Genomic DNA, 14,132 nt, shown 5'->3' with positions numbered 1-14,132 from the left:
CTGCCATAAAGCGTTACACTTGCTATTCACTAGTAAAATTAAAAATACATTGGCCAACGCCGAATTGCAGCGACCACGCCTTTGGCAACTGTAGAAGAAATGAGCTCATTTACTTGATCCTCTCGCCCCGCTTTGAAGTTTCCAGCATGTTTAACTGAGTGAAGAAATCAACAGGTGCAGCTTTCTCCCATTACTGCATTTGCATTACAGCTCTTGAAAGTTTACGAGCCTGTCGGCTGGAAAATGGCGGCAACCCTCGTGAGAGATGGGAAACTGTAAACGAGCCGGTCCTTTTTTAAGGAATGTGTTGGTATTTTTTTTTTTTATCCTGTTTGGCAACTGTTAAAACTGGGAGACTTGGATAGTCGGCGGTATATCGCAAGGATAACAAATAAACAAGCTCCCTCTTTTAACACGCTGTAAGAGGAAACTTCTTGAACGCGGAGTCATTTATTTTCGGACTGATCAAATTAACAGTCTCCGCGTTTCCGTAGATCTCAAATGAATAGGAGTAGCGGCCGGCGACTATGGGAGTTGCAGTCCAGCAAAACTAGAAAGTAAACGAGGACTTCAATCCACAAACTGATTCTTGTTCGCTTTTTATCCCTCAATTTTCAATTTACCGCCACCATTCCAAACCTGCTTATATAAGGAACACATTTCTTCCGTCTTCTTCCTGTACAAAATGACTTCCTATGTCCGCCAGTTAATACAGAAGCAAAGTTTACAGGTACGGAATCGCTGTATGAAAATACCCAGTAAAGCCACCACGACGATCCTATTACTTCACGCAGGCGTCTGAAGCACGCGCAATTTTAAAACTCAATTTCCCAGATATCTTCGGGCGCCCGTCTTTGGTTGCTAAGCAACCAGTGTCAACTACAATGGAGCCGAGTGGGGAACAGGAGGGCGACGAAGCAAAAGGTAACTTTCCCGCTTTCTCCACGTAAGACTTCTTGGAATTGACTTCCCTTGACCGTGAAACACCTCATCCGCCGAAAGTGTCCCTTTTTCATAGCAACGAATTGCTTATTAGTAGAGTAAAAGCAGGCAAATGCATTTATTGAAATAGTAAATGGCTTCAGAGTCATTGGAGTACTTTTTGGAGATCATGTCTTCATATTGAAAGGGGGAGAATGTTAATAAACATGATCAAGTAACATCCATTGACGACTCTTTTCCTCCCTTTGGGGGGATGCAGAATCCAGAAAGAAGCATATTTCTCAGATTTGCTATAAAAACACAAGATAGCTTTAACTTAACATTTCTTGCTGTAGCTTTTTGACTTTTCCTACATGTAACATTTGGTATTTAATTGTTAGCATATATATGAGTGCCATTCCTAGAAAGTGCAGTTACTGCTTTGAGCTGTACCAAGCACTAGGCTTTAAAATTTTATTTTTTATTGCAGTAATGTGCAAGAGAGGAAAGAAAAAGACAAAATATACAACAAAATACAAAACACAAGTATAAAATATAAAAAAATAAGAAAATGTGTAAAGTAGCTTAGTTTTTAAATTACAAGTTAATCATTATCCACACTGAATCATATTGGTCAATCTTTCCATATGTCTATGGGCAGCTAATTCAGTGGTCGAGTATAATTCTTCAAGATGGGATTGTAATTCCATAAGGATAAATGTCTGTGCAGAATTATCTTTACTCTGGTATATTCCAAGCAGACAAAAAGTCCGCACACATCTTCATAAATTTTTGGTATGTAATTCAATATTATACTTTCATCCTGAAACCTCACTTTGGTTTCCCAAGTCTTTTTTAACAGTAGGATGAATACTAAACCAAATGAGACAGCCAAAGTGACATCCAGGTCTTGTATATTAGACTGCTCTCAAATATATTACATCTCTAGCATAAGAACACTGATATTTTAGCCTTTTTAACCACTGAGGTAGGCAATAAACACATACAAATCATTCAATGACTTCATCTCATGATCATAAGATATGCATTTTACCTACTGGCTTCATGTAGATGTCAACAGAAGTGGGAAGAATGCTACGGTAAGTCCTGCTGCACCCTGCAAAGCAAGGGCCATAGGCAAGACTGAATAGAACCAGTTTAATTTATTAGAATATTTAGACAAGAACAACCAAGTTCCTGCAGGGCTGATATTTTTAGATGCTGAAAAAGCTTTTGATCAATTGAATTGGCATTTTATGTTAAGAGTAATTGAAGAGATGAATTTTGGTGAAAAGATATTACAAGCTCTTACGGTAATATACCAAAAACAAACGGCTCAACTTATTGTTAATGGAGGCTTGTCAGAGGTTTTTACAATAGAGAAAGGTACTAGACAGGGATGTCCATTATCACCGTTGTTGTTTGTTTTAACACTGGAAATATTGTTGATCAAAATTCGAGAGTCGCAGGAAATAAAAGGAATAGAAGTTAACAAAAAAGAATATAAGTTAAGAGCTTTTGCGGACGACTTGGTGGTTACTTTGTCGCAACCTACTCATTCTGTAGTAAAGTTATTGCAGTTGATTTATCACTATGGTTTGGTTTCGGGTTTCAAGATTAATGTTAATAAGACTAAAATCCTACCTAAAAATATGACTATTCGGGAGAAGCAGATTCTGGCTAACCTGACGGATTTTGAAATTGTTAATAAGGTAAAATATTTGGGGGTGTTGTTATCTGTTTCTAATGCAAAATTGTTTAAAAATAATTATGAAAGGTTGTGGGTCAGTGTACAGAAAGACCTGAGGAATTGGGAGAAGTTGCAATTATCCCTCATGGGAAGAATTGCAGTGATAAAAATGAATATTCTACCCAAGTTTCTTTTTTTGTTTCAAATGCTACCGATTTTGAAGAACGAGATTAACTTAAGTGAATGGCAGAAAGGTATTAATAAATTCATTTGGGCAGGGAAAAAGCCTAGGGTTAAGTTTAAAATCATGCAAGACTTCTGTGAGAGGGGTGGACTCAAGGTACCGAATTTGAAATTATACTATGATGCGGTGGTTTTAACATTAATCAGTGATTGGGTAAATTTAACAAACCTTGAGATACTTCATTTGGAGGGATGGGATTTACTTTTTGGTTGGCATGCCTATTTAATATTTAATAAAAAAGTGGATCGGGCTTTTAAATCTCATATTATAAGAATCTCTTTACTTAGGGTTTGGAGAAAATATTATAAAAGTGATTTTAAAGTACCACTATGGGCTATACCATGGCATGCGATAGAAGGAATAAAAAGAGGTGTTAAAATGGACATGGTGTCTTATACACAGTTACTTAGATGGGATGGACAAAATTGGCAGTTAAAACTACTGGAAGAGTTAGTACATGAAAACATTACTTATTCTTGGTTTCAATATAGGCAATTAGTAGATAGATGGAAGATGGATCATAAGCTGGGTTTTCTCAGAGAAGATGAAAATCTTATTAAGCAAGTGAAGGATCAAAGACAAACTCATATTAAGAGAATTTATGGGGTTTTAGTGGAATTGGACTCAGAAACAGAATTAATTAAAGATTGTATGATCAGATGGGCGCAAAATTTTGGTGAACCAGTCCTACTGGATACCTGGGAAACCATTTGGGTGAGAAATGTTAAATTTACACAAGCACAGAATTTAAGGGAGAATTTCTACAAAATGTTTTATAGATGACACCTTGACCCACAAAAAATGTCTTTTATGTACCCTGACCTACAGCCTAAATGTTGGAGATGTGGTTGTTTGGATGCCACCTATTATCATATTTGGTCATCGTGCAGAAATATAAAAGCCTTTTGGATTAAGATATGGTGGAATATTCAGAGAATTTTTAGAAGGAGGGTAGAATTTACTCCACAATTATTTTTGTTAGGTATAGTTACGGATTGTGACACAAAGGAGGTTATATTGATGTTAAATTTGATCACAGCCGCAAGGCTGTTAGTAGCACAATATTGGAAGAAGGAATCTTTGCCCACTTTGCAGGAATGGTTTCTTAAAGTGTCTTATTTGGCGGAAATGGCAAAGATTTTGGCTTTTTTAAAAGAATAATCGCAAGAGAAATTTCTTGCTGTTTGGGATAAATGGATAAAGTTTATACAATTTAAATTGGATATAAAAAAATACCATTTAGCTTTTTCATAACCTTTATTTTTATATATATATATATATATATATATATATATATATATATATATATATATATATATCTTAGTGTTATATTCTTTTTTTATATATATATATATAACTTTTTTAATTTTTCTTAATTAAGCCTACATTCTGCTCTGGGAAGCTCCGGGGGGGGGAGGGAGTGGGTATTCTGGGGGGGGGGTAGGGGAAGGGTTGTTTTGTTTTGTTTTGTTTAGTTTCTTGTTTATGCTGTTGTTGTATTGTTATTTTTTTGTTTTTCTGTAAAAATTTATAAAAAAATTTCAATAAAAAAAATAATAAAAAAAAAGATATGCATTTTACCTACTGGCTTCATGTAGATGTCAACAGAAGTGGGAAGAATGCTACGGTAAGTCCTGCTGCACCCTGCAAAGCAAGGGCCATAGGCAAGACTGAATAGAACCATCCTTGGAGAAAGAAGAAAACCAGCACAACACAGTACTGCCCATTCCCAACCCCTGGAAATGGTTCAAAAGGATACTCTATTTTATAAAGAATTCTTCACTGAAACTATTTAAAATCATAATGTTTTCACCAAGTTTTATGTATGGAAATAATTTCCCATGTCTTCAAATGTTTGTCTATGTCTATGTCTGAAAAACTTTGTACAAGAAATACAGTCAGTTTATTCATTTCTTTAATTATATAGAAGTTCAGTCTCAAAATGTATTTGTGTGTTTCATAGAATTCAAAGTACCAAGCTATGAGTTTCTAACAATCAGTAAAGCGGTGAATATGTGTAAATTCATGTTATGCACTAAAACCACATTGTGATTAAAAAAAAATACATAAATTGTTAATGTTAATATTCTATTTCTGTATTTGAAAATAACGATGATTATATATTTTTTCTCAATATGTAATATCTTATGAATAAAAGCTTTCACTACACTAATGGTTTTGTTGACAGAAATCCTTCAACTTGACTGAAAACTGTTTTTAAAAGTTCCATTAATATGGCTAATAATGTAGATATAAAATTAAGATATATATTTCTATGCTCCATAGGACAAATTGGACAATTAAATGTAGAATTTGTGGGTTAGATGATCAAAATGCACCCTATTAAAGGCATATTTAAATATTTGTGATATTGCTTACAGATACAAGTGAAAAACCAGAAGAGGTACCAACTGTAGCAGAACAGCAGCAGGAAGAGATAAAAGAAGCATCAGCTGGTGAATATTGCTAACCAATCATTACAGGAAGTGCCATTTCAAGAGACATGGCTGCTAAAATAAAGATATATCATTGATAGAAAGATGCAATAATTGCTGTACTTTAAGAATCATTTGTAAATAGATGATAATAGAGCTGATATTTTGTGGCTTTATCTTGTAAATCTATTTAGTTTTAGAAAAATTCAAAAAGCTAAATTGCTTTCATTTTTGTTGTGTTGGTGTAAGTGATGGAATTAATTCAGTAATAAGAATCAGTAGATTTATTTGCTGCACAGTTACAGTAGTCCTCAACGTAAGATCATTCACTCAGTGATCATTCAAAGTTCAATGGCACTGAACAAATGATGGTTAGGATTGGTCCTCAGAGTTCTGGCTGTCCCAGCATCCTCAAGTCAATTGATCTTGATTTGGGTACTTGACAACCAGCTTGCACTTACAACTAGTTGCAACAACTCACAATCATGTCATTGCCATTTGCAAACTTTCACTACCAGCTTCCCCAGAAATTTAATAGGGAAGCTGGCAGGGAAGTTCACAAGTTGCTTGGTAAGTCTTCCCTACCTGCAAACCCTTGCCTAGCCCGTTTACATTTGTGCACCTCCATGAGTCTCTCTGTGCCTCTTGCACCCTTGCACATCCTCTTGAACTCTTTCTGAACCTTGTTGCACCTCCCTCGCATCCTTCCACACCCCAATGCACCCCATGCACTCTCCCTGCACTTGAAACTCCTGCATATCCCTCAACCTTTGCCATTCCTCCTTCCACCTTCACACATCCCTCACCCTTGGGCATCTTTCTCAAGCCTTGCTGTGATTCTCTCACATCCTTATGCATTCCCTCGCACCCTCCCCCGCATAATAGCAGCTACTTACCTGCCTGCTAGCCTGATCACAAGCTGCCTGAGACTTAACAACTTCCTGCCAGCTTCCTCACAGACATGGTCAGGGGAAGCCAGTAGGAAGTTGCCTCATCTAATAATGATAACAACTGAGCGATTCAGTTAATTATAGCAATCAGAATTGCAACGATTGCCCTCACTAAGCAATATGGTCACACTTTGAAACCACAGTGCTTAGCAATGAAAATTCTAGTCCCAATTACTGTCATACGTCAAGGACTATCTGTAGTTCTTGCAAATATGCTTTGTGGTAGGTTTTAGAAGATTGAAGGCCACCAGCCTTCTCAAATTATTGCTCAGTTTATAAAAACATAGTTGCAACAATGTTTACTTCCATCAAAATATATTTGAATGTGGTACCAATTGCTACAGGTTTTCTTTGTATGGAAAACCTGAAACACAAATAATTTTTAAAGAGAAATTAAGCCAGATTTTGATTTTTCAACTTAGTATATATCCTAGACAGCTTATGCTAAGATCATGTTGTGTATTGTTTTTTATCTGTCTTGCTCTCAGATGTGCATTGACTAGGTCCATTAGGCATAGAATTTTTTTTATTTTCAAGCAAAGCAGATAAAACATTTTAACATTGCTATTCCTATGACCCCCTACCAAGTGAAGCTGAATTGCTCTAAGTCTGTGACAGAACTTTTTCTGCGATCGCACTTTGGTTTGTAGAATAATTTTTCTCAAGAAAGCAAGCCAATACTTACTTATGAGTCATTGAATGACTTTAAGTACATGAGCCTTTTCTATGTCTTTAAAAATATTTTGTCACTCAGGCTTTTCTGCATGTGAAAATTGTTTTAATCTTTTTCATTGTTTAATGTTTTCCAATATAAGGCACTTTAGGACCCCCTTTGGGCTGAAAGGTGACTAAAAAATCTGTGTGTATGCATGTGTGTGTTTGTGTGTTAATATATACTGTACATATACATAATTTTCTTATTTATTTGTAGAAACTAAATCATCTCCAGAAGGAGAAGAAGGAGAAAAGCTAGCTGAAGATGAGTATGAGGATGTGGGAAGTGCTGCAAGTGAAGGTGAGTGTTGTTCGCAATCTGTGGACTTGAAAAGTGTATTTTTATACACTCCCTCTATTCAGCTCTTTTGTGCAATTATTTTCATACGCTAAGTAATGAAAAAGTAGGTAATGAAATTTACATCTGGGATTTAAGCATTTATTCTTGATCTACCTAGTATTTGCCTGTCCTACTAGTTTAGATTGTGTGGACACGTCCCAGTTCACCTCTCTTAAATGTTGCCACTTGATGGAATCTCATAGATGCACCTTCTTGGTAGCTGCTTCAGCACTTTGGAACAGCATAACATCTGAGATCTAAGGGACCTTTACCCTTTTAGCCTTTCAAAGAGCCATGAAGGCCTCGCTCTTCCCGCATGTAGCCATATAGGTCTAATCAATCAATAATCAGTCAATCTTAAAGTAATTTGTAATCTCAAAGTTTTATTTTTCAGAAATTAATTGCTATGACTTGTGCTGCTTTGTGTTGCATAACTGGTCCAAAGAAACTATATTTATGTAGCCACATTTGCTTGATTATGCCTGAACCTCTCGGTTCAAATATTATTTCGGGTGACAAGTGTTTATCAGTTGTCTTAAAAATGGTAAAAATCTTACAAGACTTCTAAATCTGGCAAGATTTCAGTGAGCTTATTCCTAAAATTTCATACAATCTCAACCAAGAACCCAATACTGCACATAAACGTCCTGCAAGCCACAAAAGATCATATACACATTTTCCCAAAATTTTAGCCGTTTAAAATATTTTAAACCTTAAATCATTTAAAATATTTCATTAGTTTGGGAGTTCAGAAGATAACCAAAATTGTTATGAGTACAGCAAGTCCCCAAGTTAAGAATGCTCTGATTTAAGGATGACATTGTTAAAAATGGAGCCTATTGTAGCAAAATTCAAATTAAACCCACAAAGATTCAAGTTAAATACACAATGGTTCAAGTCCATTAAGCAATTCTATTTATACAGTATTATATAATAATATTGTTCTGGCTTACCTACAAATTTGACTTAAGGACAGACTTTGGGAATAGAACTTGTTCTTAAACTGGAGACTTACCTGTATCATGTTGCTTATTATTGCAATATTTATATCAGGGTTGAAATGAGGGGTCCTTGATGCTCTCTGAGCTTGCTTGTTTTCTTGCAGACTTTTCATTACCCTAACTAGGTAACCTGATCAGTGCTAGTTAGGAGTGCTGTTTGCTTCCTATTGCATTAGTTATCATATTTGAACTCAACATGAAAAATTGCCTGAAGACTCAATACCTTATTATTCATATGAAGCTATTTTGTTGCATATGATTTGCTTATAATTTGATTATCTTACTCTTATCACTGTCACTAATAATCTTATAGATTGGGATAAATCCACAAATTAGAATAACAGTTTTCTTGGTATAGCAGATCTCTTATGCCTAAGATTGCAATTGTATTGTATATGTGCTTCCTTCAAAAGAAGCCTTCTGAAAAGCAATGAGATTTATTTTTGCATAAGCACATCTAAGACTGATATGTAAACTATTTCCATAACTGATCTCTGCTTACTGATTAATTCTTAATGCTATGTGATCTCCTTTTATCATTTGTTTCTTTCTTTTGAAATCTTATGATCATTAGACATTGTCTCTTGTAGTCCAGACTTATATTTCAATGAAATTCAAATCCATTGTTGTTGAGACTGCATAGTTATCTCAGGGGTTCCCTTTATTCCAGTGATCTCTGCTCCAGGTACCTGAGATTAGATTTGTTCCAATAGAAGAGAATATACATATGTAGCTCATAATTGAACCATGGTGCTGTCTGAGCTTGATTTTTTTGCTTGCAGACTTTTCATTGCCCAACTAAGGTAACATCAATGCTACATCAGTTTACTCCTTTTTATATAAAGTAACTTGCCCTGCCAGTGTTGATAGTGGTGTGGTTTTATCTTTGGTAGTTTCTTAATTAGGGTATTGTTTTCAGCTTGATTGTTTGTCTGGTGTTAATTCCTATCTAGCCAGCAGTTCCTCTCCAGAAAATATAGTACTCAGTAACACTGATAATTTTATCTAGTTGGTAATGAAACGTGTGTAAGCAAACTACCAAGCACAGACAACATTGAGAAGTCCACTAAAACGAACGTTTCTTTCTCAGCAATATATATATATATATATATATATATATATATATATATATATATATATATATATATATATATATATATATATATATAGTTTTTATGATGGTATTTTTGAAATCCAGAAGAAGAAGAACCACCACCAGAACCAGAAAAACCCCCAGAACCAGTGAAGAAGAAGAAAAAAGAAGTAGTAGAGAAGAAGATCTCTGAAAATTTCTATTATAACTATGAAGAACTATGCTCATATCCATATATAACTCCAGATTCTGGCATACCGGTGAACCTGCTCTCTCTTATGTATCCATTTTTGCTAGGGATCCATGTGTTTAGGATTTGAGTTTCCTATCATAAAGTAAAGTTAGAAACAAATGTATTTGCTTTTAAAAATTAGCATTGGAAATGATACATTCAGTATATTAATGGTGGAATGATTTACAGATTTAGCAAATAAGGTACTAGTTTTGTTTTGAAGAAATTGGGGGTTAAATTAGGTGAAGGCTGACAAAGCAGTATAGAATGGAACAAATTGCTTACATTTGCTTCAGCACTTTGTGCAATTCTGAGTATAGCACTTTAAGAAGTATTCAGGTAAGGGCAATAAGAATTATTAAAGAATAGATCCTATAGAGAAAGAGCAGTAATTGGGAATATTTAGCTTTGAGAAAAGATTATTGAGAGAGCATTTTATACTACTGTTCAAATATGTACATAGTGCCCTTTAGATATCTGAATCAGCAAAACCTATTTACCATGGTTTGAAACTACTTAAAGATAAGAATTTAAATGATGAGAAAGCAGATTTCAATTATATGTTAGAAAAAAGTAGCAGCATTTCAGTGCTGGAGCAATTATCAAGAGAAGAATTGAAGTCCTCTTCATTGGATGATTTTAGGTGGAGGCTAAGTAATTGTTCGGGAGATTATTTAATTTGGATTCCTGCACTGGGCCACTGGATTAGACTCAATGGCCCACTCAAACTCTATGCCTCTAGGTTAGGACATAGGATTCCTTTACTCCACTTTTTCCAATTACAACAATGCTATACTGCAGGGTGAGCTAAAAATGAGTGACTAACTGAAACTTACCAAGTGAATTTTCCAGATTACGATGAGCTACATCTTAAACTTTCCCTGTCCTAATATAGTCCATTAACCAACACATCATGCTGTCTTTTTTCATTATGCATAATATATTGTTTTTCATTAATGGTTCATTTATTATTCAGATGCCATAAACCTAGGTCACATCATCATTTATTTCCTTAGCATGCATTCCTCAGGCATTCTTTTGGATATGACTGCACTAGACGAGCAAACCTCCAGATGCTGGATAGTCAGATTCTCCTCTACATAGCTGGAAGCCAGTTAGTTCTTCTGGATTTGAAATCGAACTATCAGAGATACCTTCGAAGCACAGGTGGTGGAGGTATTGGTGTAATCACGGTATGATGTATATCTTAAAGAATTTTTGCTTAAATTGTTTTTGGCAGAAAAATATGCAGAATTGTTAATGCGGTTTGCTCCCTTTTATATTTTTTGCTTTTGTTTAATTAACAGAACAAACAGAAAAAAGGAAAAACATATGGTGGTGTTTCATGCATGTATAGATAGGCAGAGTTTTACTCAACAGTTTCAATGAAGGACTATTATATTTCAATATAATCTTCCATACATAGTTTACATCTCATTCAAAAGTCACATCAGGTCTCAGCTCCATTGATTATTTATTTTTCTGTTGGAGAAGTTCTTAGAAGTATAAAGGACATAGAGAACCCAATTCTGTTGTCTAGGTATTAATTTGAATATAGTAAGAATGTAACTTAAAAGAGTACAGACAGCCCAAAATATAAAAATCTATTTCAAAATCAATATATGTAATTATTTTTTCCAGAACATAATGATTTAGGACATCTGTCTGAATGAAGAAACATTATTCTTATTGCATTCACAAAACTATGATGATGTACTTGGTTATGTAAAAACAGGGTCCAATAAATCTAGTTTATTATTTTGGGGTTGAATAAGTTGTAACTTCTCAAATTTTTGATTTAGACATTAAGACAATATCCCTTTTTTAAAAGATAAAATGGGGATTTCCAACCACTTATTTCATTCAGTCTTTAAAATTTTCATATTTATTAATAGATATTTAGAAGATTAATTGTAGGACTTTTGATTTCAAAAAATTTGGTACTTATTTCTCAAATGTTTACATTAAATATGAATAAGATACTGTATATATTTGGATATTGTTTGATTAGAATTTCTAGGATATATTTTGCATAGGATTCAAAATTAAAAACATTCTGAGTTTTTGAAAATGTCTTCCTTATGTATGTGTGTATTTACTTATACAAACACACAAACACAGAGGGAGAGAGAGAGAGGGAGGGGGAGAGAGAGAGGAAGAGGGAGAGAGAGAGAGAGAAACACGGAAGACATTTTCAAAAGTTCAGTACATTGTAAATATCTATGAGGTTCTTCAGTTCCATAGATGTTTGAAAAAATGCAATTGTCAATTAAAGATAGGGATCTGGTTTTCTGAATGTTGAATTATATTATGTGAATATCTTCTGATTAGTAACACATTTTGCATGGTTTTACTCAGCATAAATTTTCTTCCTGAGCTTTTTGAGAATATACAAACATTGCAACTTGTTGTAAATTTGTTGTAAATATTCATTAGCTGTAACTCCTGACCTTGTTATATCAATTTGAATACTGTGGTACATTTTTGGAAAATTGAATTTTGTTCATTTTTTTTTCATGCTAGCTGCTGTTCGTGTCAGAAGCACCTAAGGCCATGGTGGCGAACCTATGGCACGCGTGCCACAGGTGGCACACAGAACCCTCTCTATGGGCACGTGCGTCCTTGTCCCAGTCCTAGGCCTTCAGCTGGCTTTTTGCTTTAGGCCTCCGCCACCATGTGCAAAAAAAAAGATTCAATCAATCAATGTTAACTTCTCGCGAGGAAAAAAAGATCTCACAAAGTTGGAATTGATTGATTGAACTTTTTAGTCCCACCTAGTCTGCCGTTACCACCACAGCCATGCCCACTCAATGGCTACACCCACCCAATGGGCCACACCCACCCAATGGGCCACGCCCACCCAATGGGCCATGCCCACCCAGCACCTGACAATACATAAGTGGGTTTTGGGTTGCAATTTGGGCACTCAGTCTCTAAAAGGTTTGCCATCACTGACCTAAGGGCACTTCTGGGTTGAAAGGATTAATTGGTGATATCAGCATTGCCTGGGAGACACCCAGTTGAGGGCTCCTTTCATGTCCCTTTTAATGTTCCAACTAACGTGGTACCTTTATCTTCTACTAGTGATTATTCACTTTTGAACTGCTAGGTTGGCAGGAACTAGAGCAAATGATTGAAGCTCACCCTGCCACGCAACAGCACTCGAGTCTCAAATGTGGACTTGCTGATTGTCAACCAGCATCCTAACCATCTGAGCCACCCTGTTCCTTTTTTTTTCATGCTAAATTATTATGGGATGAAGCAACTTTTATTTAAAAGCTGCTGCATGGAAAATTTGGATATACACTGAGATTGTAACTTTAGACTAATTACTGAATAATAATGAACGTTGATCATTTTGTTTGCTAAAGGACAAATATTTGCCTTTTGCTGTCCACTGTCAATATTTACAAGTACAACTTATATTGATATCTCAATTTTGACTAGTATTTTCAGTTGCAAAAAATTATTAGAAGGGTTTTTTTCTTTTTAAGAAATATGTCAGCACACAATGCTCATCCTTTGAACAGCTTTATATTCTTGTCCTGTCCCAGTACATGCATGAATTCACAGGGAATTTTAGAGACTCTATTGAGATACCCCAAGGGCCTTGTAGTATTTTATCTGGGTCCCTGCAGTTTTTTGGGCAAGATTTTGAAAGTGGATTGCCATTGTCTCCTTCCTAGGGCTGAGAGAGAGAGTCTCTAGCCCAAGATCACTCAGCTGACTTTATTAGTGTGTTAACCACTATAACCAAACTTACTGTCTAATTATACAATATTGTAGAAATAAGATAAAATAAAACAGTTGTTCAAAACTTAAGAATTGGTTTTAGAGAAAAGCTCAGAAAGTATGGACCACTGGGTCTCATTATCCATTCCAGCATAAAACCACACACATATTTTCCCTCTTATTTCCGTAGTGCTTGTCTATGCGATGTACCGTAAATGCCGGCGTATAAGATGACTTCCGCGAGCGCTGAAATCGACGCCAAAGACGGGGGTCGTCTTATACGCCGAGTCGTCTTATACGCCGGAAATACTGGTAGTTTCCGGCGTATAAGACGACGTTCTAGGAATGTGGCCCAGCTATAAAGACGGGGGTCGTCTTATACGCCGGGTCGCCTAATACGCCGGCATATACGGCATTTGTGTTTGCTCCTTCTCTTCATTAGAGTGCAGCAAATTAGTGTTGGGTCAACCCAGTCACAAGGCTCTGTAAAGTTTCCTTGTGGTAGCCAGTCATCTTTGTCCTGAGTTGCTCAGCTATCAATGAAGGATCTTGCTACATGTGTAGCTCATGTTGCCTTCTTTGCACTAGGCGGCTTTTTCACTGCCTTACTATAGGGACTGCTTAACTGGGCAGCTGTTTGCTATTGTCACTAGCATTCACTGGCATGATCATGAGGCCCCCCCCCACCAAGATTATGAAGGAACACATAGTGTAGAGATGGTCTGATGTGTGCACAGATGATATAATCCTATTCTTTAAAACATCTACTTAATACTTGTA

General features: G+C 35.7%; 1 protein-coding gene across 2 annotated transcripts in view; it reads left to right on the top strand.

Annotated features, from left to right (window-relative positions):
• Positions 1 to 754: 754 nt before the first annotated feature.
• CFAP44 (cilia and flagella associated protein 44) overlaps positions 755 to 14,132 on the top strand; it is a 65,690-nt gene continuing 52,312 nt past the window's right edge. For both annotated transcript variants that reach the window (XM_039327374.1, XM_039327375.1), the window contains exons 1-5: positions 755 to 924; positions 5,237 to 5,311; positions 7,172 to 7,255; positions 9,494 to 9,668; positions 10,651 to 10,813. In XM_039327374.1, the coding sequence (XP_039183308.1) occupies positions 885 to 924; positions 5,237 to 5,311; positions 7,172 to 7,255; positions 9,494 to 9,668; positions 10,651 to 10,813 (537 nt within the window). In that variant the 5' untranslated portion in view covers positions 755 to 884. The remainder of the gene's footprint in view (positions 925 to 5,236; positions 5,312 to 7,171; positions 7,256 to 9,493; positions 9,669 to 10,650; positions 10,814 to 14,132) is intronic.

This window comes from Crotalus tigris, unplaced genomic scaffold (genome assembly GCF_016545835.1).
Source record: "Crotalus tigris isolate CLP2741 ecotype Arizona unplaced genomic scaffold, ASM1654583v1 scf7180000024359.8030256, whole genome shotgun sequence".
NCBI classification, from domain to species: Eukaryota; Metazoa; Chordata; class Lepidosauria; order Squamata; family Viperidae; genus Crotalus; species Crotalus tigris.
This window is presented reverse-complemented; position numbering and strand designations above follow the sequence as displayed.